Genomic DNA, 27148 nt, shown 5'->3' on the forward strand with positions numbered 1-27148 from the left:
GAGGGCGAGGCGGCCCCATCAGGGAGCTGAGGTCTCTCGCAGGGGAACAGCTCTGCTCCCTGCAAGGCCCAAAATTACAGACAAAAGGCGTCACGGACAATGGATTTGAGATCCAAATTACGGACGGTCCTTGAAATTTACGGACAGGTGGCCACCGTAATCACAGGAGGCAGTGGGTACAATTTCACAATTACAAGCACCCTTCTCCAAGCTATGCAGCTCTTCTTTCCCAGCCTCTTCTGTCAGTGAGACAACGCACGCCTCATATCCTGTTCCACAGAAAATGATTAGTTTTTCCTGGCCATCAGAGTGCGACCATCACAGACACAACTAGAGCTATCATCCACATACTATTTCTGACATTGCAGCAAAACTGCTCGCATCGGTCTCCCGGATCAATTTTAAACATTTTTTCCCTCTCAGATTTCTGGCCCTGATTGCACAGGCACGGCTGCAGCAACACCTACATGTTGGACTCCGTGCACATGTGAAATGATTACACCGGTCTTAAGGGAGAACGAGAAACAGACGGCAGCCCAGCAGAGAAATGTTATTACCGGAATAAAAACTTGTCTGCTGGAAAATTCGATTTGCAAAAGCTGCAGCAGCGGAGGAGAGATACCAAGGCATGGTGGGTATTATCAGACTGTGCAGCAGAAGCGATTTAACCCTCTGTGATGAGTCAGCCCTGAAGGCACAGGTCCAAAAAGACAGGCATTGACAGCATCACCACTCAGGGCGGAAAAATCAACACATCTGACTCATAACAAGATGAGCGTGAAGAAAGGGCCTCAAAGTCCAATATTAAAAAAAAACCATAAGGTAATGGTTCAATATGGGAAACATCCTTTACAGCGCAACCATTACATCGCACTACACTTACAACGCAGTCATTACATCGCAACATCCTTTACAACGCATGTCACTACAACGCAGGCATTACAATGCATGATACTACATTGCATAACACTACATTGCATGTAACTACAATGCAGGCATTAAAACGCATACCATTACAACGCATATCATTACAACGCATAGTACCCCTACACTATCCAAAATTTACTCTACTGTTGCACCCCTGGAGTTAGAATAGTAATTTTCACACCTACACTATCCTATCCAACACTTACCCTACTGTTGCACCCTTTGGAGTTAGAAAAGTAATTTTTACCCCTATACTATCCAATACTTACCTTAAATGCAATGTAATGGTATGCGCCAGTGTTTCCCAAACTGTGGTCCGCGGACCCCCAGGGGTCCGTGACACATTCCCAGGGGGTCCGTAGGCAACAGTTTTAAAAGCACAGAACATTTCTTGTATAATTATCAGCTTTCCAGCAACAATAAAAGTGTCAAGAGGATGCCAGTGATTAATGTACCTGCTGGAGAGCGAGGAGAGTTTTGTTCAGTGGCAGCTTTGATTTAACTGATGTAGCACAAAGGATTAATGTGCCTACTGCAAAGAACGTGTAACATGCATCTTAAAAAGCAGCATTTTATGTGCCTAGGTTCGTGGTTACTGCTTTTGTCACAGAGATTCTTTTGTTACTGTGCACTTCATAAGTGACAACCGTAATCTAGCAGAGGGACCTATAAACTGTCATCAAAGAGCTGCTTGCAAACTGCATGGTACCAGTTAGTAACTTATATTTTGTCCCAGTTATTCATTATCCTGATGCTGCTAAAAAGATATATTTGGGTGGAAATACATTTTTAATATTAAAGTCAATGCTAGCCACTGTGTTATGCTCTGAATCCTGAGTGTGTGCTTTTCCAGACCAAGCACTCTTTAAACATTTTATATACACACTAATTTACATGTTTGATTCAATGTCTCTATATGTGTGTGATGTAAAGTGCTCTGACATCCTACAATGGTATGAGAGATGCTACAAAACAAATGAAATACATGTGACAGAGGGGCTATTACTTCAATATAAAATACTAAGGGCCAGATGTACGATCTGTTTTTAAATGCAAAAACCTATTGGGCCATGTACATAGCCTATTTCGCGAGTCGCAATTTGTTTGCGACTCTCTAACTAGGTTTTGCAACTTGCTATTTGGAAGGGGCATTCCCTTCCAAATAGGGAGTCTCAAAACCATGTAAAAAGCAACTTGCTATTTGGAAGGAGCATTCCCTTCCAAATAGGGAGTCTCAAAACCATGTAAAAATGTTTGCGGTCGCAAAACAGTCACAATTACCACCTACTTCAAGTAGATGGTAAAGCATTCGCAAATGGGAAGGGATCCCCAGGGGACCCCTTCCCCTTTGCAAATGCATACAAAATTATTTTTTACGGTCAGGCAGTGGTCCACGGGACCTCTGCCTGCCCTTAGAAAATGAAACGAAAACGTTTCATTTTCTTTTTTTTTAAATGCATGGTAAACAGGCTGCATTTTTTTTTAAACTGCTTTATTTAAAAGCAGTCTGAGACATGGTGGCCTGCAGAGCCCAGCAGACCACCATCGCTAGGAGGGCTGGCATTCCCAATGGGCTCCCAAATTGCGAGAGGCTCATTAATATTAATGAACCTCCCAATTTGCGACCCCATTGGGAATCCCAAACAGCGTTAAACACACTGTTGTACATTTCATTTAGCGACTCGCAATTTACCACTCGCAATGTGTCGCCAATTGCGAGGCGCTAAATGAAATGGTCGTACATCTGGCCCCAAAATCCTTAGTACTTTGAGTATTTGTTTTGTGTGCACACGTGTGTATTTTTTCGAATTACTGTTTTAATGTTTGAAATTGCTTGGGGGTCCCCGGCTTCCAGTGGTGACTCAATGGGGGTCCTCAGGAGTCAAAAGTTTGGGAACCACTGGTATGCGCTGTAAAGGTATAATGCGATGTAATGGAATGCGTTGCATAGGTAGTTTCTAAAAATGCGATGTAGTGTCATGCAATGTAATGGAGTGCGTTGTAAAGGATGTTGCGATGTAAAAACTGCGTTGTAAAGGCATACTTTGTAAATGTATGCATTGTAACGCCATACATTCTTTGAACATAGTTGCAGAACACGGATTATGAATTACACTCAGGCAATAGGGTCTCTAGGTAAATCACTGTTCGAGAGGTTTTAAGGAATGGGAAAAGTAGGTAATTGCCCAGGGCCCCCACCCTCTGAGGGGCCCCTTAGGAAAGAGACATTTCTATCCATTTCTCCTTTATTTCTCTATATCAACCTCTCCTCCTCTTCCTCTATTATGCCTACCTCCACACCTGACTGTCGCTCTCTCATTAGTGTCATCTTAAAGATTTTTGACCAAGACATATTTCATGTGCTTTTGAGTGACCCAGTTTCTGATAGTTTGAATATAATTCACTATTCGGGCTTGAATTAGCAGAACATTAATAATAAAATTCAAGATTGTTCCAAACAGAAGCCCCCCCAAAAATATTTTTTACCTAGGGCCCCCAAAATCCTTGAAAAGACACTGAGCATTCTAGTCCCTGTACATGCCCATTGGTCGCTGCATCTTAAAAGGACAGTTTCAGCAATCTCTCTTTTTCACCTACAGAAACCATTCCTCTAACAATGGATCCCAAAATTCTACATTCTTAACTGGAAAATTATATATAGTATGGTTGAGTATCTTACTATTTTCAATAAACATTTTCTGTTTGGGGAGTTCAACCTTTTTTTTGCAAGGCAACTCCCAGAACCTACCAGTGAACAAGTGTAACATGGTCCAATATTGCCATCTCATAGTTCTGATGACATTTAAAAATCCCTTGACCTTCCTCTTCCTAGTCTTTCGTAAACTACGCAGCCTTCGGTCTCATGATTAGGATGTCACTGGAGTATGTATGTATATCTATAACTCTGAGTACTTTCCAAGTTTTAGGTGGAGAGCAGATCCTTTATATGGAGTACTGCATAACAAAACCAACATTTTAAATCTGCTCCCCTCGAATTTCTGTTTTTTGTAATAGAACATTTTTAAGTGGAGGATAAGGCCAATGCCATCCAGGACGCTGCCAAAAAGTGGCAAAAAGGTTTGTCACCTTTTTAGCTCGGCTTGGATGATATTGTACTATTGTACCTTATGTCATATTCTAAAATCATTATACAAGGGAAGTTTTTCTCCTATAGTCCATTTTGGGTCGGCCGACTTGGAATGTTCTGATTGGCTTCCAAGCAATTCAACTTCAACAAAAATGTTGCAGTCACCATTACAGATGTGGGAGCTCAGTGCCCGCATCTGGAACGGTTATCAGCTGAGGCATGCAGATGTATCCAGAATCACCTACAGGGGTGTGAGTAGTGCAACAGGATAAGTGTGTATAGGTGTGTAGATCTACTGCAACACACAAGCGGCAGTAAAAGTACATGTAATTAAAAAGTTGACTTGGCTGAGAATCATTATCAATTTGAAGTGCGACTGATGTATTTTGTTACACATTCACATTGATCTAGATAGTCCCAAAAATGTATTTGGCAATTCATCCATAAAACAATGCTTAAAAACAATACAATAACACAGTAATTAATTATTCATGTAATAAATACTATCATTAGAATAGAAAACAGATCTCCAAATACAACAGAGGGTCATATGACGCAGCACCACAAGTCTATAAACTTTGGATAAGCGGAAAAGCTGGTACAATGAGGTGGTTATGAAGGCCTACTGATACATAATTATAAGTCAGTTAAAATTGTGATAAAGTGCTTGTGCCCTTCTAGAAAGAAAGAACATGTTTCAAACAGTTCTAGAAGGTTTTTATAGAAACGTACTAGGAATTGACCTGGTGAACTGCAAGTGCGTGCCCCCCATCAGTCTTGTTAGCAAAAACAGATAAAGACTATACATCAATTAAAATCAATATGCAGTTCAAGCTAGTAAATACTAGTTAAAACATATAGGGCTACATGTACAACCGTTTTTTGCGGTCGCAAATAGGAAATCGGCCCGTTTGCGACCACAAAAAAGGGTGGTGGTATGTACAAACGCTATTTAGCAAGTCCGTGACTCTCAAAATAGTGTTTGCGAGTCACTATTAGGAAGGACGGTGCCAAGGGCGTGCCTTCCTAAAAAGCAACACAAACACAAGGAGATGATGGACGGAGCGCAGAAACCTTTCAGACATGCACCCCAGGCACAGATCCGGCTTGAATCCATCATCGTTCTTTATCTCACTTCGCCACCTAAGATCAGACCCAGCTATTTCCAAATCAGTCTTGACCCTGTGCGTTATGAAACAGTCCAGCCCGAACTGCCAAGCCAGGGCTTTTCTGGACTGGAAACAAACATCCTGGGACCAGTTTCGGGGTAACACCCCTCATCAACCAGGCTAGCTTGAATCCAGTGGGAAAGTGAGCAAGGGACCCATGAGACTGATTTGCATACAGCCAGGGCAGGGAAGGCAGGGCATTTAAGCACTTCAAATGAATGCCTCTAGAAGTTTCTCCCCACTCTAAATGCTCAACTGTGTTTAAAAGAAGGACCTCAGACACCACCACTTCAGTACACTTCTGGAAGGAGGACAGCTGTGCTGCTGAAAGGATTGTCATTCTGAAGGAGCTGCCGCCTGTTGTGCTGACTTGCTGCCTGTTGCCCTCTTGCCTGGGGAGGAAGAACTGGACTTGCAACCTGTCTTGAACACAGGACCCCAGAGCGACTCAAAGGGCTAGGCTGTTGGCCTCCTATTCTGAGCCTAAGAGACATAAAAGACTCCACAGCGGCACTTGGACCTGTTTTCAGTGAGTTCCTGACTCCCCAAGTGGTGCCTTTCAGGTCCTGAACCCTTGGTGTGGCTCACGGACACCAGAAATCAAGCTTTTGAGCTCTTTGCAACCGCAAATAGGTCAGTTCACACCGAAACCACCCAGCTAGCACCGAAAATCAGTGTGCACCGCTGCTAGCCTATCTCTTCACATTCCAAGCATCGATCGCCGTGGAGGACTGCCAACACAAGGTTCTAGTCCACCCGACTTGCTCTTCATTGCCACGCTGACCATCACCACTGGCGCTCTCCTTGCAGCCCTCTCTAACACGAATGGGACTCTTGGCACAAAACTTGAGTAGGAAAACCTTCAACGCAATTAACCTGCAACTGCATTGCTCCATTGTGGTCGGCCTGAACTATTGACTTTGACCGGGTCTAACGTGACCAGATAGCAGCCTTTGCCACTTTGTTTTTGGGTGCTATATTGCAGTTTATTCTTTATCATTTCATAACTCAAGTTCTACTGATTGGATATTTGTTGTTTTGGTGCTGTTTTATTCATTAAATTTAGCTCTATTTTTAAAAGCTGGTGTGGGATCTTTTTGGTGTGTTGTTTTACTGTTTCAAGTGTTGCACACATACTTTACACATTGCCTCCAAATTAAGCCTGACTGCTCTGTGCCAAGCTAACAGGGAGTAGAGTACAGTTTAATTTGGGGTTTGTTGTTTGCTGCATTTTACGAGTGTGATGTCATTTTTCACATCTAAATGGTCTACCAGGGGTACTTAACTGCAGTCAATTGACACTACAGGAACTGCTCCACACCGCTTCAAATTATTGCATACTTTGCTTTGAAGGCATTTGTGGTGTGTGGGGGACCATGGAGAATTGTATATGTTGCCAACTCACTGCCTGTAAAGCACTCATCGCTTAGTTGAGTATTTGCTGAAGGTTGGCTCAGAAATGCCATGAACAAATCCTACTACCCTTTGTGTGGTGCCGGTTACAAAAATTCTAGTGATGCAACCATTTTCCAGGGAATGGGTAATGATGTAAGTATGTTCTGTACGGTGTCTATATTGAGCCTGCATACCCCTCTGGATCTCAGACTAACTTAAGTTTAAAGATTACAGCCTTACTCTATCAAGGCTGGCTGTCCTTCTTTCCACGTTGCTGGTCCTTTTAGGAAATGGCTTGGTGGCCTGGTTTCCATCATCATGCTGCATGGCTTGTTGTACCAGAACATGGATCTGGCATTTTAGTTATTTATTTAGTGTTTTCTATAGCGCGAACATGGCCCAATCCTGGGTGGCAGGGCGCTTTACAACTCAACAGCAATTAGCTTTGTTCCTAGTTTACAAATTACAAATAATATACATATTAAGTCTACAAGGCGACCACTCGGGTTATAGTAGTACATGACATGACATATTTGCATATAAAATGTAAAATCATTCCTGAAGAAAACGTGGATTCAGAACTGGATGACAGTTACAAGACCAGACCAATATCAATGTGGCTTGATAGAGGTACCTTCAATAGCCAACGTCCCTGAATCTTGGTATGTGCTAGGCCCGGGGATTCAGGGACGTTGGCTATTGAAGGGACGTTGGCAATACAGAAAAGGTCTCCAACCTTTTCTGTATTGAGAGCTACTTATGTTCAATAAAACACATTAACAGCTACTAATATTATTTATGCAGTATAATTTCGATTTTTTATATGTATATTAATTCAACCAAGCAAAATCTTTCTAATTTAATAAGCTGGGCTGCACACAGGTGAGCTACTCAGAGTTAGCTCAAGAGCTACAGTGGCTCACGAGCTACTAGTTGGAGACCCTAGGGTATCCCAACAAGTCTGACTAAGGTGCATATGAGAGACTTGATTAAAGCCCCCAGATTTGTGCAATCCTAGGTGCCATTACTTTGATAATAGCAGTACAATCATCCCGTTTATTTCCACCTATTAGCACATCTGGAAAAAAAGTCGCTTCAGGAATGACTCAAGGTCTCAAAGGAGCCGTGAGAGGACCCTAGTTAGTCAAGGGGGAATTTACTCATGAGAAAGGACTTGGCCTCTTTTTTGAATTGCGAGACCGAGGTCATTCCGCTGATATTCAGCATATGATGGTGTAGTGGCCTCAGTGGTGTAGGAAGGAGGTACGCAGGGGTGTGGGACGCCCCAGTTGTCATCACTGAGGGGGGTGTCAAAATAGCAAAAATATGTGTTTTAAACACTTATTTTTTGGCATTTTGTCACCCCCCTCAGTGATGACACTTGTCACCCCTGGCTTGACAAAATGGCAAAAAGATGTAATTTAAACACATATTTTTGCCATTTTGACATGCCGAAGGTGACGAGAAATTTCCCGCACCGGGTACCACCTGGCCTTGCTACGGCACTGATTGGGCTAGAAGTGCTGTGTCGACAGTGGTGTAGTGGATTCGAAGTGAGAGCTGCTGTAAACAGCCTGTAGGTGATTAACCTGTGCGTGGGCGGTTCATATAGCTCTGGCCACTGTGTGTGTGATTTTATTTTTCAGCTCAAATAGTGCGCATACAGTGTTTTGAGCACTGTTGGTGTTGTTTTCCATCTGTGCCTGTTCAAAAGAACGATGATGGAGTCAACCCGGATCTGTGCCTGGGGTGCATGTCTGAAAAGTTTCTGCGCTCCGTCCATCATCTCCTTGTGTTTGTGTTGCTTTTTAGGAAGGCACACCCTTGGCACCTTCCTTCCTAATAGTGACTCGCAAACACTATTTTAAGAGTCACCGACTTGCTAAATAGAGTTTGTACATACCATCACCCTTTTTTGTGGTCGCAAACAGGCCGATTTCCTGTTTGCGACCGCAAAAAAACGGTCATACATGTAGCCCTATGTGTTTTAACTAGTATTTACTAGCTTGAACTGCATATTGATTTTAATTCATTCCCTATACTTTCAGGAACTTTTATAACCAGCTCTTAACTGGAGGTATTTGTATGTAGTATTTTCCACTAGCTTGCACTCACCTCTAATACTTGCAAAAGGGTTTTATTTACGACCTGTGATTTTTTTGAATGTGTAAAACATCAAATGCGATAAATAGCACCTGTAATAAATACAGCATGTGTACCACAGGCATGTGATAAATACAGCATGGGTACCATAGGCATGTGATAAATATTGCATGCTTTTTTTTTAACGTGATCAGACGGTTCGGGAAATTCATGTTCTATTTACAAGGGCATGCAGTCATTATCAGAACACCTAACTCAGAGACCTAAGAAGGAAAAAAGCTTCTATACTTCCATAGACACTTTTTCAGGTGAGACAAACTGCAACTGTGAAAACAAGCTGCAAATAAAAAAATGAAAAAAATACACAAAAATGACAACTTTAAGAATATTTCACATAGCAAATACAATAGGAGAAAAAACTTCAAGTTCAACTCACCGAAGAATTTCTTTACGCGTGAAGAAGGTGCAGTCCTGTTGACAGAAAACAGTCATTAGCTTTGTTCCTGACCAACTAGGTCTAAAAGATCCAATAGTACTTTTCAGAAAAACAATTATGATAGCACAACCAGGAAGAAATACATGAAATACAGTGTGTGAGGATTTTACACAGCAGTCACAGCCTTGCTTTCATTCCTAAGGACTCTGCATTTATACAGCTGAGTGAATGAGAGATTTAGCATAGCCCTGGTGGGGGTAATTGATATTAATAGCCATATCACGAGGCAATCACTCAAGGAAATGAAGATTATGTTCTTTAAGAAGACAGGAAGAAAAGTGTCCAAAAGATAAATGTCATGATGGCTAGATTAAAAAAAGACAAACACTAGATTCTAATTCGTTCTCATCAAAGCTTTCGTAAAAAGACCTGCAAATGCTTTTCTTAATTTCAAAGCGAGCATTATCTTCAAATTATTTTCGATGATTAGTAACTCGTGGTTTTGGAAATTCTAGACTATCCGATTATCTGAGGGTCACTGCTTCTTTGAGGATTTGCTGACTTTTCTTTTGATTTTCATTAAAGGATGATAGGAGTGTGTTCATAAGTGTCTTTCCCTTGGTTTGGCAGTCCTCTCTTACAAATCAAAATGAGGACAGTGACAGACAAATAGAGAACCCCGTATAAGCAGAATAATAAATACATTAGTTATCTGTCTGTTGCAGGGCAGAACTCAACAACAGACTTCCAAGAAAAGTGTCCGTCTCAAAAGAATACTTCAGCTTTACTCCAATCCAAGGACCACATGTATGAAAGTTTTTTGCATTCGCAAATGGTGCGATTCGACAAAATTGTCCATTTGCGAATCCAAAATAGCCTTTCACAATGTATAAAAAGGATTTCTAGTAACATTTTTAGGTAATCGCAAAAACTGTGATTACCTAAAATTGTGACTACAAATAGGGAATCGCAAATTGCGATTCCCTTAGCACATGTATGAAGAATTTTCTAAATGCAAACTGTTCATTTAGTAAAATACAATTAACATTGACTTCAAGTCGATGGTAACCATGTGCAAACTTTGAAAAATGCACAAAACTGCATTTTTCAAAGTGCCATGTAGGTAGCAGCATGCCCCTATACTGGGGAACATCCCCTGGTCACAGCGGTGTCCCTTAATTGGGTTTCCTCAATTTGTCTGTGATTCGTTATGTTGGGTTCAAACAAGAATGAGGTCCATTCAGATTACTGTATCATAGTGATTTTATTTTCATGGTTCGAGTTCATTTGCACTCTCAAAAACATGTTAAATCATAATCCAATGCATTTTGGCTTATATTTAGCCTTCATCAGGGAACATGTATCTACAAATAAAGGTATAGCTTTAATACACGAGGATCTAACAAATAATGTACATCCTGATAGTTGTGACTTGGTGCTAACATCCTACAATCAAAAAGACGTGTGAATTTCTACTAGTGCTTGATGCTTGGTGATGCCTATCAGTGCAACTTAATCAAAGGTTCTGAAAAAACTGCCCCGTAGAAAAAATCACGATATTCTTAATTTAAGTGGCTAGAGATTGATTTCGTAACTGCCAAGCACTAGTAGAAATTCACATAACGAATCACGGACAAATTGAGGAAACCCAATTTAGGGACACCGCTGTGACCAGGGGACGTTCCCCAGTATGCTACATATATTCAACGTGTACTACGGAGTACATACCCAGGAGCACGCTACAACTGAGAACCCTTGAATCACATAGATTGTGCAAGTGAACACCAATTCTTGTAAATATTTCTCTTCCGACCAGTACATTCGGCACAACAAAAAAAAACCATCATGCTATATGAAGAAATCACCAGCCTCACAGACCAAAGAGCAGACACCTTTGCTTTCTCCAATGAGGAAGCTTTCCGGATTTATGCCTTAATACACGAGTACACCACCGAACCCACATCTCACCGGAACAAGGAGCAAAACATTAGACAACTACTGTATTTATCTATGAGGGAGATAAACCAGAGATTACACGCAAGTACCTTCATCAAATATCACTGTGCTCAACACATCCCAAGGGGATTGAGAATTGCTCTAAAACCTTCACCATGTTGTGCAAAAGTTTAAAGAAAGATGTTACGCGATCCTTAACAAATGTATGCTTTTGATTTAATTCTTTTAATCATAGAAAAATTATCTAACATCTTGGACGAATTAACCAAAGAAATTATCATGGTTACCACGGAGCTGACTACTTCAATGTCAACAGAGGATTGGTCCAAAGTATTGGAGGACATCAATTTACAATTAACCAAACATTCCCAGGAGGTAAATGAACAAAAAATTTGAAAAATCCGCCGAGATACTGTGGCCTACAAACTGGGGAAGGTATACACATGGGCCGAGGTATATGCACGCCGACGTCAGAACAGACCAGACTCTCAACAAATGGATACATCATCCTCCGGAAGTGAGACGTCAAACAGACCACGAGAAGGATACAATAGACCTAGAAGGCCTAGACCTCAAACTTCCACAGAACAGCCTCACACCTCAGCACAAGCACCAGGAGTTAGTCATAGTCAACAACAAGAAACAAGTGAGCCTTTTTTAGAGGTAAGCCCTCCAGAAAAAGTAGACCCCGAAGGGGCAAATGAAAAAGACGCACCGAACACCAGGAGCACCACAGCAGGAGGGAAGAAAGACAAGGAAAAGAAGAATTAAATCAAAATAATCTAGTCATCAACATCTCCGATGAACCTTTGCAACCCATTCAACTAAAAATTCTACAAAAAGGAATGTCTTACTTACTGACTACCAATACAACCAAACTAGAATTGGAAATCAGTCTGTTTAAATTCATGAGGAAAATATGCCTCAGACATTTTTTCAACAACGTGCTACCAGACCAGAGACCTACGGGTGAAGACCAATTATGAGGCCTAACACCGCGGAGCACATATATGGCACCCATCAGCCATAAGTCATTTGACACCTTTGAGAACTTGGTAAAACTCGAATTATCCAAATTGAACTACGCAAAAAGCTCGCGGAATACCAATCTAACTCAGAAAGAAAGCGGGATTCTGAAAAAAAATTGCGAATAATCCCAAAATCACTTGCCAAAAGGCTGACAAAGGTGGAGCGATTGTGATTTTAAACACCGCATACTATGAACAAGAAGTGGAAACACACTTCGCGGACTCTACCATATACATGAGATTGGACACTAACCCCACAGAATCTTTTTCAGGCCAACTACAGTTGATCATCAACAATGCATTTGACAAGGGAACTATTAATGAAAGGACGAGGAAAATTTTAACACCAAGCCACCCAAAAAGCCCGACCATATATATGGTTCCAAAAATTCATAAGGATTTACAAAATCCGCCTTTTCTTCCAATAGTGTCTACAAAGAGCAGCATACACCACCCAATTGGACAACAACTTGAAAAGTACCTACAACCCAGTGTTACCAAAATGAGAACATACGTTAAGGACACTACCGATTTCTTGATCAAACTGCAAGCGATTGAATTCACACTTGACGAACTTGCGGCACTTTGTACTATGGATGTGAAAGCGTTGTACACCTCAATACCCCACCAACAAGGTATTGAGTCTATAGAGCACGCTCTATTAAAAAACAGATCTAGAGATTAACATGAAATTGTTATTAATGGAGCTACTGTGTTTCACACTATAACAAAGTTATTTTAGATGGAAGGAACAATATTTGCAACAGTCGAGTACGTCCATGGGCAATTCGGCTGCTCCAGCCTACGCTAACCTGTTCATGGAAAGATATGAGGAAGAACATATACTTACGAAAGAACCATGGTTAACTAACACAAAAATCATTCTTAGATACATAGACTATGTATTCTTAATATGTAGTGGACCCAAAACAACATTGATCGAAGCGATTGATAACCTCTACAAAGCAGACGATCGGATACAATTCACATCAGAGATCCAAGATTCGAAAATAACCTTTTTGGATGTGGAGATTACAAAAACTGCCAGAGGATTCATCAAAGACATCTACCGTAAACCCACAGATCACAATCATTTATTATATTATCACAGCTTCAATCAGGACAGCTTAAAACACCACCTTCCGTTTTCACAAATGTTGCGAGTTAAAAGAATAGTCTCAACACCACAAATAGCTGAAATGAGAATCAATAAAATGGAATCCAGATTTATACAAAGAGGGTACCCTAAGGATGTTTTGGATCAAGCAAAAAAAAAATAGACAGGAACTACTGCAAAAAAGTCTCAACAAAGACAATACCAGAGTGGTAGTGGTATCAAAATATTCCACGAAAATTAAAGCATACCGGAACATCATGAAAAGGCATTGGTCAATTTTAGTATAAGAAAAGGATTTTATTAACATCTTTGAAGCAGCACCAATTTTCGCTTACCAAAGAGCCAGCAATTTGGGAGAAATTTTGAAAGTTCACAAGTGAACAAGACACACAAACCTATATTGGAACAGTTCCATGCTACAATTGCAACTGTAATAACGTCATGAGGGGGGCCACTATTACCCATCCTAGAAAAGGTCACACCAAAAACTTGAGAGTAACAGTCATCATGTGACACTGTGAACGTGGTATACTTAATGAAATGCCCTTGTGGTCAGGGTCATGTTGGAAAAACGGAACGGAAGATGAAGACCAGAATGAACGAACATAAATCTAACATACGCAATAAATTGATGAAATCCATAGTAGCGATTCACTTTATAGAGAAATCACACAACATCAGCCAACTTCGATCCACTATTCTGGAGATAGTGCGCAAAGTTGAAGGAAAAGACAATAATAAACAATTGCTACAAAGAGAGAATTACTGGATATACTACCTTGAAATTTTAAAACCTTTTGGAATGAACGAGAGAGTGGAATACAGTTGCTACCTATAACTATATTTATCTGTAAATATCATACACAGTTTTTTCTCTGCAATATCTCCCTAATGAGTATGATTTCGTAGTGAACATAGCCATATGTTTAACTATTCATTAATTAGCCCTTTGAAACGTCTATGAGTTTACTTTGTTTTATTTCCATTTTTACTTGGCACTACTGGTTAGTAACACACTCCAAGATGGCCCCACAATAACAGTTGCGTTAGTCCTTTTACCATGTTAGTTACACAAACCACCACTCTAGCGTTTACTTACGCATTTAAGCCTCTCGATTAAACAGCATTTTTTGACACACTGCGAGGAATATCCGAGTGTTTGCCTAGCACAAAGACGTCAACGCACCCTTCACCGGAGCGAGACCGTGTCATTTGCACAAGTGAGTGACTGCTTACGAGCCTAAATAGTTTGGTGAAATCTGCATGTCGCGCACATTTAAACTGCACTTTGTTTAATATGACTAGAACACGAGCACAGAGAACGTGTGTTCTTACTCAACTAAGACGACACAGATAGATTTTTGTTCACCCGACATTAACCACATTTTTAAAATGCACGTTCCGGAATCAATCTCTAGTCACTTAAATTAATAATATCTTCTACGGGCCAGTTTTTTGAGAACCTTAGATTAAGTTGCACTGATAGGAATCACCAAGGACTAGTAGAAATTCACACGTCTTTTTGATTATAGGATGTTAGCACCAAGTCATGACTATCAGGATGTACATTATTTGATTAGATCCTCGTGTATTAAAGCGACACCTTTATTTGTAGATACATGTTCCCTGATGAAGGCTTAATATAAGCCAAAATGCATTGGATTATGATTTAACATGTTTTTGAGAGTGTAAATGAACTCGAACCATGAAAATAAAATCACTATGATACGATAATCCGAATGGACCTCATTTTTGTTTGAACCCAACATAACGAATCACGGACAAATTGAAGAAACCCAATTAAGGGACACAGCTGTGATCAGGGGATGTTCCCCAGTATAGGGACACGCTGCTACATATATTCAACGTGTATTACGGAGTACACACCCAGGAGCACGCTACAACTGAGAAACCTTGAATCACATAGGTTGTGCGAGTGAACATCAATTCTTGTAAAAAGTGCCCTGTAGCGCATAGCGCACACATGCCCGATGGCTTGTGTGCGCTTTAAATGTGCACATTTCGTTTTTAGGGGTCCGGCCCTATCAGAAGTAATTGTTCAGTACTCAACAGTTGAATGATAACTTCACATGAGGTGGTACCTCTTCTACTGACGTATGAGTCAGTGGATGTCTAGATATCACAAGGTGCTTTCACCAGACCCTAAAGGTGTGAGGAAGAGGGTTAAAAGATATTGTATCAGGTGACAATCGTATTTAAAATAAAATTAATTATTGGTAGCTCCTCGGTTTAGAAGTGGGAGTGGGGGTGCAGTAAATGTTAAGAGCACTCAAAATTTAATTGCTTTTCAATCTCTAGGAAATCAATTACTAAACAACGTTGTTTAGTTCTAAATCTTTCATTCACTTGTGAACATACAAATAAAAATCAGGAGTGTCTCGAGGATTACCGTGAGACACAAACCACATACATCACACCCTCTCCTGATAAGATCCACTGAAAAGTGAAGGTGATTCATAACTGCTGGCTACATCCCTGTTTGGTGGCCCTAGTATCACATACTGACACTCCTCTGGCGGAGATAAGAAATGTTTCTGGGACTGTAAAATGGCATTTACTTTTCCTAATGAAAGCAGTGTCTGGTTGTAGATACCTGTACAAAAGAGGTCTTTTCTGGTCTTCACCAGACAAGCGGTTATAGCATTTTGCACTGATTTATAGTCTTGATGGAGGAATTTTTTATTCTGAGCATTAACAACAGTGATCTGGCTCAGGCAGGGCCAAATGGATGAACATCAGGGTTTTACATCAGCTCTGCCTAACTGGCAGCTCCTACAGAAAGATGTGTTGTGATTTGTCTTTCAGAAACCCACCATTCAGCCATCTGCAGTTTACTCTTACTGTACTCTATGTGGTGTGCTACGAAAGGGAGCTACCATAATCTACAGTGGACAGATGGTTCCAGTGTGACACTTCTTAAGCAAAGGAAATAAAAAGATGGTGGATGGATCGTACAAGGACCCCTTTTCAGAGGGTAAGAATTCCTTTTATTCAAGATATAACCACAACAGGACGAGAGGGCAGCATCCACCTCGAATCTCCTCACCAACTGCCTCACGATCCCCACATTCTCATTGCCATGACTACCCACACATTCTAGAAGAGAATGCAAGAACACAACACATCCTTTCCCTTATGTACATCAAAGAAAATTAAAACATAAAAATAATAAATGAACAGGGCAAAGGTCAACAGAGTAAATCCAGTGAAAGAATAACATAAAGATAGAAAATTGAATAAACAAAGATTCGCAGTGTGAATATACATTTCACATGATAATATGGAACATGACTCACGTAAGCACAAAATCTAGTAAGTTAGATGGTCATTTCCTTTCCCAGGTGGAAACTCTCCTCTCCACACAAGCTTCCTTACAATCTCTGCACCGCTCCACCTCAGTACATGCATTCTTATTGCCAATACCATGCGCAATGGCAACCTTATCCTTGTTCCACCAATTGCCATTTTCCAGTTTAACCACACTTTTCCTCTCATCCACAACCATTTGAGGTGATGAGAACTTGGACTCCCACATAGAAATGTTTCTAGGTTTTCATATTCTGCCATTATCTCCAACCGCCACCTTGGACCCCCTTCCTTGAACACCCACACACCTGTTCTGAGCTTGATTCCTTCTCCTCTCTTCTATTTTCTGTTTAAAAATGTTAAATTGCCCCATCCACTGTCTTGTCATTTTGAACACCAGCATCATGCCCCTCAATAACACAAAAGGTGATAGCCCTGTATCTGCATTGGGAGTGATGCGAACAGTCCATAACAATTTCCTTAATTCTTCCTTACAATTTAAACTATTAGTTCTAGCTAACTGTATGTTGTCCTTGAGAACTCTGTTGAATGAGACCATTACTCCTAGGCTGATAGAAGGAAGTTCTGGTGTGCTTAATTGCCAGAAAACATTAGAATTCAGAAAATTGTGCAGATGTAAATTGACACCCATTGTTCGATAAAATTTCATGAGGAATGCCTTCCTTGAGAAAAATAGATTCCAAAAACGCAATAATTTTATGACTGTTGGGAGATTGCACAAACTTTACTTCCAGCCAATGGCTGTAAAAATCCACAACCACAATTCCATACTCTAACATGCCACCGGAAAGTATAAAGGGACAAATCATATCTATGGCTAATTTGCCCCAAACCTTATTGTGTACCTCAATTGCTTCCACGGGATTGGGATCAGTGACTTGAGATTTGTCACTGCTGGCACAACTGACACAATGTCTTAAGTAATGCTCAACACTCCTGTCTAACCCAAGCCGCCAAAAAGTTTCTCTTATCCTTCTTTTGATTGCACGCATTCCGATGTGCCCTTCATGAGCCAAAACCAAAAGTCAGTTTTTCATGACTTGATATGATATGATAAATAATATTTATTGAGCGCGCGTTCACCAGCGGTTTCTTGGCGCTTAGTGGAAAATGCGTGAACATGTGCAACGGGAAAGCCATTAATCGCAAGCCAGGGAAAAAAGCCACGTCTTGAGGGCTTTCCTGAACAGGGGGTAGGAATGAATTTGGCGTAATTCGGGGGGTAGAGTGTTCCAGAACTGGGGTGCCAGAAATGCGAATCGAAGTCCACCATGTTTTTTCCGTTTAAAGGAACGTGGGGTCAGGAGATTGGAGCTAGCAGAGCGTAGGGCACGGCGGGGAACATAGCGCTGAATTCTATTGGCGATGAAAGCTGGCCCGTGGGATGACAGGGCTCTGTGGATCAGACAGCCCAATTTGAAGAGACAGCGCTGGGCAACCGGAAGCCAATGAAGGCTCCTAAGTAGAGGTTTCACATGGTGCAATCTAGGTTGTCCATACACAAGTCTGGCTGCTTGATTCTGCACCAGTTGAAGCCGCTGCAGCTGATATGAGGGTATTCCGGCATAGAGTGAATTAGCATAATCAATGCGTGACATAACTAAGAACAGGGTGACTTGAATAAGGTCATAAAAAGAAAGAAATCTTCTAATTTTCCGGATCCTGCGTAACTGGAAAAAGCAGAAAAAGACCACTGAATTAATCTGAGTCTTCAGGGTAAAATCGATGCTTATTGTAACACCAAGGCTTTTGACCACGCTAACTGGGGAGGGTGGAAGACCCATAGAAGGGGGCAAGAGGACAAGCGCCGTCTTGTCCGGATTTAATTTTAACTGGTTTAGGTTCATCCAGTTTCTGATGAAGGTCATGGTTCAGGACCTACTAACACACTAGACCGAAATAAAAGCTCATTAATGATGGACAATTCTTCAAATACATGCTTGAAAGCATCACTCTTCACTCCATCTGACTTCCACTGTGACCACCATTGACGATTACGCTCTTTTGCCTCCTTCATTTGTTCATCTAAATCAGTGAGCCGTTCGTCCTCCAATATGGCACCATAACATTGTCGTTTAACTGCACACACCAGATCCGCGTCTACCTCCACATCATTAAGAATTTCCCCATTGTCATGCAGATCCTGATTGGGAAGACGAGACAAACAACATGCCAACATGTTCTTTGCACTAGGTACATATTCCAACTTATAGTCCTTTTCCTGCAGCCTTTACTGCCATTAGGCAATCCTGGGTGTTGCTCGTTCCATGCCTTTGATAGTAAATAGTTGAACCAAAGGCCTATGATCAACTCGAACAGTGAACTATAACCCTATAAGTACACTTTAAAATGGATAATGCTTCACCAACACGCTTACGCCTCCCTTTCAATTACGGAATAAGATGAATTCCGCAACTTTCAAACTAGAGGCAAAGCTACCACTTCATCTCTGCCAACCCTGCGTTGCATGAGAGCGGGACCTAAACCTATCTGGCATCTGTCATAATGATAATTTTATCACTTGTGTCGAAAGGTTTCAAAGGTATAGCATGCATTATTTCCTTCTTAATGAGCTCAAATTCCTGATTACACACTTCACACCAAACCAATCTTACAATATTTTTGAGTAATTTCCTCATATGATAAGTTTTTCTGCACCCTTTGGACTGAATCTGGTATAAAACTCTATTAGATCCAAAAAGGATCTCAATTGGTCCTCATTATCAGGAGGTCCAAAATCGTCAATGGCCTTAACCAAGTTAAATTTAGGTTCCACACCACTTGCCAATAACTTATGCCCATGGAAATCAATGCTGGGAGAGTTAAATCTGCATTTTTCCACACTGAGTTACTTCCCTTTCTCTAAGAATGGACAAAACTTAACGTGGTCTATCATCATGCTGGACCTGATCCTTACCAAAGACTAGACCATCGTCCTAGAATGCAACAACCCCCCTCTATGCTTTTGAACAAAGTCTCTACAAATCTTTGGAATACGGCGGAAGCCGATGCCAACCCAAATAGCATACGCTTAAATTGAAATAACCCATCTGGAGTTATGAAAGACGTTAAGTGTCTAGAATCAGGATGCAGATTGAATTGATGATATGCAGAAGTCATATCCAAACTGAAAATGTTTCCCCCTTCAAGGTGGAAACCATCTCTGTGATGTTAATAAGAGGATGCCGATCGGTCCAAATTTGCTGTTTGGCATCGCGCAATTACACATACATTAGGGCCGATCCATTAATTTTGCTTGCCAAAACAATGGGGGCGACCCAATCTGAGCACTCAACAGGCACAATGACTCCCTGCTCACAAAGCTTATTCAATTCTTCTTTCAAGTCGGCTTGCAAAGCTAAAGGAACTCTCCTAACCTTATAAACCACAGGACATGAATTATAAATCAGCATAAATTTGTGTGTGAAGCCCTTCAGCGTGCCCAACTTCTCTTGAAAAATCTCAGAATATTGTGGTTCCCATGCATTTGGTTCCCTTACAGGAACAATGGACAAGTAATCATTCCTTAACACAACTTGAGCAGGATTGTTTGGAACTGGCTATGGCCCTAAGTTCTTCTGATCGTATCATCCTTGGCTACATACACCACCCTGCTTGTGCAATTTGTGTGAAACTTGAAATTTGCGTTAAATTCGCCCACAATATTGATAATTTTTTTGCCTTAATCCACTGGGTGAATCTTAGAATCACTCAGTTGAACCTCTCCAAAATCGTTAAGCCATACTTTTTCACTAAACATTGTGTAAGGTGATCCAAAGTCCACCATAACCTTCACAACAACACCATTTATGTTTAAAATGAAAAAAGGTCTTACAAAATCGTTTGACACCAAAATCGTTTGACACCACACAGTTCCACAATTCCTTGACCATGAGGACTTCCCATTCATCACTGGTGGAATACTCATCCTCACCACCCTGGCAAGGACCTACCCCATGGATCTTGTTTTGTTTTATTCTGCCTGAAGATCTGAAACTCCAGCAAAATGCCCCTTACGTATACACTTGACACATGTGTCCTCCTTAGCTGGACATACAACAGCATTACCGAGGTGAGATGAGATACCACACCCGTAACACTCTAGTTGTCGGAAAAACTGTTGTTTATTAGATTTGTCAGGTGCCTTTCCTGCGTCTTCCTTGGCTTTTCCTTTCATATATTTGGACTTCACAGCTAATACATTGTGAGGTTGGGATTTCACATCCAACACATTATCTGATTCATGAAAGAGGTAGTACTCTCTTTGACGATATTTCCAGGGTCTTCTTCAATGTCAGGTTAGGCTTGGACACCAACATTTCTTGGATTTTGTTGTTGGATTTCTCAACTGATTGATCACGTATCATTTCTTCCTCTGAATCTCTGTATTCACATGACACTGCTAAAATTCTTAAAGCTCCAACATAACTGGCTACAGACTTACCTGAAATTTGAACCCCTCTCTAAAACGTATGACATTTTTCAGTGCCTTCAATCTAACATTCATTGTTTTTAAGGCTGCGGCATTTTTATCAATAACACCATCTCCATCTCCTTCAACTTTCATAGATAAAATCGCTTGACTGGGAATGGGTTTTAACATTTTCGGCCCTTCAGAACCTAAACAATGGCGAAAAATGGCAAATTTCTTTTTGTGAGTAAAGGAATTCCCTTCTAAAGCATCCAAATACGCTTCAAAGGCTTCTTTCCGTTATTCCCACTCCAACTCTGGAGTGTTCGGAGTTGTAGAAAAACCAGGGGGAGGAACCAAGGAATGCTGCATTTTTTTTTTTTTATTTACTTGATATCCCAGGACAATGGGGTTTGAAAAAGTAAATGACAAAATGTATAAAAAAAAATGATGAGGTTGGATTCTCAAGAGGGCGGCTCCCTAGTGCCATGGGGCATTCCACACCCCCCTTTCCTCCCGAAGGGGCAGGGACTCTCAGGGAGTCCCCTCCTGGGCGACCTCTTTGTCGCCACACCGGACACGCGCGGCCACTGCCTCGCGGGACACGTCGTCTGGGCATCGTGTCGCGGTGGACATCGAGGGGCAGATGTGGGCGGGTCGCGTTTTTGGAAGGTGAGCGTAGGGCAAGAGTGTTTGGGGCCACTAATGCACCCGCACGGCGCCCCACGATGTCCACATAGACTTAGGTATTTTTCCCCCGGTGAGAGGCCTCGGGTGGGTCAACGGGCCTGGAGCCTTTGTGCCGTGGTGTTTGTGGCTGTTCGTCCGCTCCCCTGAGTGCTGTCTGCTCTGCAGGGGAGCACTTGGGCATGTTGTAGTCTAGCTTTGTGGATTGACTCATTGGGGGTTTTGTGCCCTATGGTGTGCACCTGGCTGCCGCCAGAGCTGTGGCAGAGTTACAGGGCGATCTGGAAGCAAATGGTACAGAAGGGTACCTCTGCACGGCACATAGGGGTGCCAGAGCCAGAGCCTAGGAGCCGCATGGGAGGTCCTGGAAACCGTGTCGGCGCCCCGTTTGTCCTTTGGGCGGTTGTGGGCCTGAACAACCGGGGGCTTGCCTTGCTACGCCTCACCCTGAAAGGGGCGTGAGTGAGAAGTGTCACGTGATCTGGGAGGAGGATCACCAGAAGGGGCAGCCCAGTGCTGCTTGGCTCATCAGGCGGGCAGGTGGCGAGAATGATGCCTGCCCTTGGATCGCCCATAAGATAACCCACCATATTACTTAACGTTGTATGTAATAAACCTGCAGCAGTTTTTCCCATAACAAAATTTGTGTGGTGTGTATTTTTTTGCATGCATGCTATGTGCTTGGGGGTGGGGAGGGTCTGTCACCATGATGGTACTATGATGACGCACCCGGATACAGTGCCTATAGAGAGGGCAGAAGAAATACTGCCACCAAAAAGGAGAAGCAGTCCTGGAAGAACTGCCGTATATTAGTGATCCCAGTGTACACATCACTGATGTGCAGGCCAACCCAAAATGGCAGCAAAGCTGAAACAAAGAATTTCCTCGCCTAAACCGATCGAAAATGGCCACGAAGCTCAGAAAGACAGTGATGTCACCATGTGAACAGATACGTCGGCAAGGAGCTGGGAAGTTACTTGAGCACCGGTGCAGGCACAGGATGAGGGTGAGAGGCTGAGCACACGACGGCCATTTTCCCCGTCCGAATACTCAATGCACAGTACCTGAGGGCCATGAGAAGCTAGCAGAGTCCCCCTGAGTTAGGGGACAGACTTCTTCCTCCTATTGGATTGGGAGAGCCTTGTGGATACGAGGCAAAGTCGCACAGATGAATCCGCACCAGTGAATAAGGAGGCACTTGAAGAGTGGGGCAACTCGTCTTGTTCAGTTCCAGCTCGTCGCCACTGCAAGGACACTCTTTCGGAGGGTAAGAAATCCTTTTATTCGGGATATAACCGCAACAGGACAAGAGCGCAGCATCTACCTTGAATCTCCTCTCCAACTGCCTCATGACCCACATTCTCATTGCAATGACAACCCACACATTCCACCAGGGAATGCAAGAACCCAACAGATTGTTTAAGTTCATCTCGGCCACTGGTCATTATTCTGGTACGCAATCAATTCACATTTTTTTCTGCCCACGTTGCCAGCTCAGACAGGGACCAGACATATGCTAATTAGCCTTGGTCCTGCTCCAATGGAAACAGGCCCGCCCAAACGGCCAGACCATGTCCTTTATGAGCTGGATGGCAATGGAACCTGTAATTGGTATAACACGGGAACGGGGCCAGGGAGTACGATAACCATGTTAGAAACTCGGTATCATGTTCTGTACATAACTGTTGTTCACTTCATAGGTGACTACCATTTCTGAACTCACATTTATTTTTTTTAATTTACAGGCTGAAATTAAACAGGCCGAGAGCAGTTGTTCTTATGGGATCTTCCAAATAAGGCAGTTCTAATATTCACATGTGTCCGTCATACTGTGCAAGCATCAGCTAATTACTGTGCTTCGCATTGGCAGTGACATTAGGCTTCTTGCGCTTGATGGATATGATAAAACGGTAGAAAGCTGTAGTCACTGCTCAGTGTGTCTGTGTATGCCAACTCCTCCAACGTGACAATGATACACAATGTCTTTTGGCACGGCATTAATTTGTATATACAAAGGGCATGACTAAATAAAGCTTCCAGAAGTAAATGTAGGACAGCTCAGTATCTCGATTCTTGGAATCATGCAGAGCAGTGTTTGGTGTACCGTGCAGCTCTTCCAGGTAACCGTGATGGAAGACAGCGGACATGATTTATAAGCAAACTCTGCCGCAAGAGAAACGGGCACAACTGAGCTGTTCGCTGTTCCCATTTCTGAATCAAAGGCACTGATTCAATTTTTGTCATCTAATGAACTTAAAATATTGTTCTATTATGGAATATTAAGTCGGTGTCCTTTATGCTACATTTCTGACTATGTATATCATGGGCGGCTCATCCACAAAGAGGAAGGAGCGTTTCCCCACTGCTCACAGAACAGTGGAAAAACGAAAACTTAAATGATAACATTCTTATTATCATTTTATGCTTCATGGCTGCTGGGCTGGGTTAGGGCAGGACTGGGCTGGTGTCACAGGGGGAGGAGTTGTGGGCACACTCTAAGTGCGCATGACGTTTTTGGATGGCAGTTTGGGGCTGTACAAACAGTCATGCACACTTTGCATGTTCTCCACAAGACTGTAATACATAGCCTGCGTGGATAACATTCACAGGCTCCCAGTCCACCTCTGAGCACCAAACCATGGTGCTCAGACCAAGTACAATCTTGGATTGCAGCGTTGTGATTGGCTTACAAGAGCCAGTGTACTTCCCGCTTCTGGGAGTCGCCAGGAAGAGAAGCAAGAATGGAGGAGAGATTTGCAATCCCCATTCCCTGCCAGCCACCACTGATGTATATAGAATATCTAAACTTAGCTACAAATGTAACTACAGTGATAAAATGATGGTACCAAAACATCTTCAACAAAGGACTGCTCAACAGAAGCAAGTCTTATTGAGATAGAGAAATTTGAGGATTAATATTGGGATTTCTGGGATCTGAGACAGTTCGAGAACGGTGCTAATGAGACTCATTTCCAAAAAATTCAGGCGTATTACAACGAAAAAATTGAAGATGTACTTTACATTTTCCTTGTATTTTTTTTGTTTCCCTCTTTTTCACATGTAACTGATGAGAAGAACTGCCTTGCAGAACTACTGATCACAGCCAAAGCTAAGGGTAGACTTGTATTAATATACCTCAATAACTGCTGGCACACAGGCAGCTCGGCCATCTCACAGGTTTTGCCTTTCATATCCCACAGATTATAAGGTAAATAAGGGTTGGTCCAACCTTGTCTATATTTAGAAGCTAAAGCAGAGATTCATACCCTCTATATAGCAGCTTTCCCAGGTATACTAAGACTAATGACTTCTTGTGAAGCACACCATAAGATTCTCTGGAGCCACACTACAAGATTCTCTGGAGCTCACACCGTAAGATTCTCTGGAGCTCACACCATAAGATTCTCTGGAGCTCACACTATAAGAGAGCCTGGTGTAAAGCTAATGACCCAGGTGCCTGGCTAGAATATCACTCTATGTTTGCAATCTATAAAAAGGCAATTTTAACAAGGAAAGCAGAATTCTATGAAACTAGGATTTCGGCTGCTGACAATACACAAAAAGAAACCTTTCGGATTCTAAAAGAGCTGAGACAAGCTCAGGAACAGAAGCCCCTCGTCAGTCTTGAAGATTGCAACAAGTTCCAGTCCTTCTTCTCAAAGAAAGTGAAGGACCTACTGACGGAAAATCATCTTATTCCTACTGTCCACTGTCCCTTAGCGTCAGAACCTCTGCCCCCCACATATGATAAACCAGTCACCGCCTTCCCTATGCTCACCCGTGACTCCCTGTCTCCCTTAATGGGGCGGGTTAAGTCAGGGTCACCTGGGGAACCCCTGTCCACCGAGGATTTTTAAGTAGGCACTACCAGGGATAGAAAGCGAGATTCTCTCGCTACTAAATCAATCTCTAGAATTGGGTCACGTCCCCACCAATTTTAAGGAAGCTTTGTCATCCCGCTTCTAAAAAAAAAAAACAGGGGCAGACGTGAAGAACCTAAAAAACTTTAGGCCAATCTCCCAACTCCCATTCCTGGCAAAAGTGCTGGAACAGCACGTTTTGAAATCCCTGTCACAACACATAGAAGCAAACCACCTGCTGCAAAACAACCAGGCATGGTTTAGGGCTCATCACAGCACGGAAATGTTAATATTGTCAGTGCTGGATGAACTCAGGTCAAGGGCCGATAAGAAAAAGCCATGTACCCTGGTTTTACTAGACCGGCATTTGATACGGTCAACCATGACCAACTTCTGTCGCGGATCTCGGAGCTAGGCATCCAGGGCACGGCCCTTATGTGGTTCACATCTTTCCTCAAGGATCGATCCCAGAGAGTACAGCTGACCGACCATGTGTCTGATTCTGGCAAACTCTCCTGGGGGTACCATAGGGTTTGGTGTTGTCACCTCTCCTATTCAATGCCTATCTCCAGCCCCTGATAGCTGCACTGAATCTCATGGAGTGTCAGAGCTATAACTAAGCCGACGACACTCAAATTATCATCCAGATAGACAGCTCCCCGGCCGCCCACACAAGAATGCAAAACATTTTAAAACTTACTGTCAACCGGATGACGGCCAACTCCCTCAAAATTAACCCTGATAAGACCGAGGTAATGGCCATCACAACAGACTCCAACCCCTGGGGCGACCTTTTTTGCCCACAAGAGCTGGGTACAAATTCTGAAACGGCCCTGGCCGTAAAAAGCGTGGGCATCAAAATTGATGCCAAGCTCTCTATGACCCAGCAGGTGTCGGCAGTAGTAGGAACATGTGTTGGCCTGCTGAGACAGCTATGAAAACTCGCCCCCCTTCTCATATTTGCCACACTCAGAATGGCTGTATCGGCCATAATACTGTCACGACTGGACTACAGGAACTCCCTGTACATCGGCCGCCCAGGGAATCTGGTGGCCAGATTACAGGTAATCATGAATGATGCGGCCAGATTAACTTTTAGAGTGCCTAGGAGGACCCACACCACCGCCCTCCTATGTCAGCTGCACTGGCTCCCGGTCAGGCAGAGAACCAAGTATAAGGGCCTTTGCATCACGCATAAAGCCATCTCTGGCCAAGCCCCAACTTACATTAAAGATGTTTTAGTCAACTATACTCCTAGCAGGGTGCTTTGGTCCTCAGAGGCCGGCTTGCTGGCTTGCCCCCGCTTTAGTTTGACCTCTAAAGGACGAAGAGCCTTTTCAACCTCCATTCCTCTACTCTGGACCAAGCTGCCGGAGAATCTGTGCAAGGAACAAGCCCTTCTCCCCTTCAGGAAGAAGTTAAAAACAGTCCTTTTTGCGGATGCCTGTGGCACAACCTAACTAATAAACATCTCCTCACGTGCTAGGGTAGGGCTCTCTCTTACAGTTCTTAGAGACCGAACGGTGATAATGCGCTCTACAAATGTGAATTACAATTACAATGAGATTCTCTGGAGCTCATACATAAGATTCTCTGGAGCTCACACCATAAGATTATCTGGAG

The 27148-nt window shown here is 42.5% G+C and overlaps 1 protein-coding gene across 1 annotated transcript in view; it reads right to left on the reverse strand.

The window, feature by feature from the left end:
• Nucleotides 1-27148, reverse strand: part of CIB2 (calcium and integrin binding family member 2) — a 474622-nt gene that overhangs the window by 294748 nt on the left and 152726 nt on the right. The window contains exon 2 of the mRNA XM_078684641.1: nt 9119-9153. Coding sequence (XP_078540767.1) covers nt 9119-9153 — 35 coding nt within the window. The remainder of the gene's footprint in view (nt 1-9118; nt 9154-27148) is intronic.

Source organism: Lissotriton helveticus, chromosome 3_2 (genome assembly GCF_964261635.1).
Source record: "Lissotriton helveticus chromosome 3_2, aLisHel1.1, whole genome shotgun sequence".
In the NCBI taxonomy this organism is placed as follows: Eukaryota; Metazoa; Chordata; class Amphibia; order Caudata; family Salamandridae; genus Lissotriton; species Lissotriton helveticus.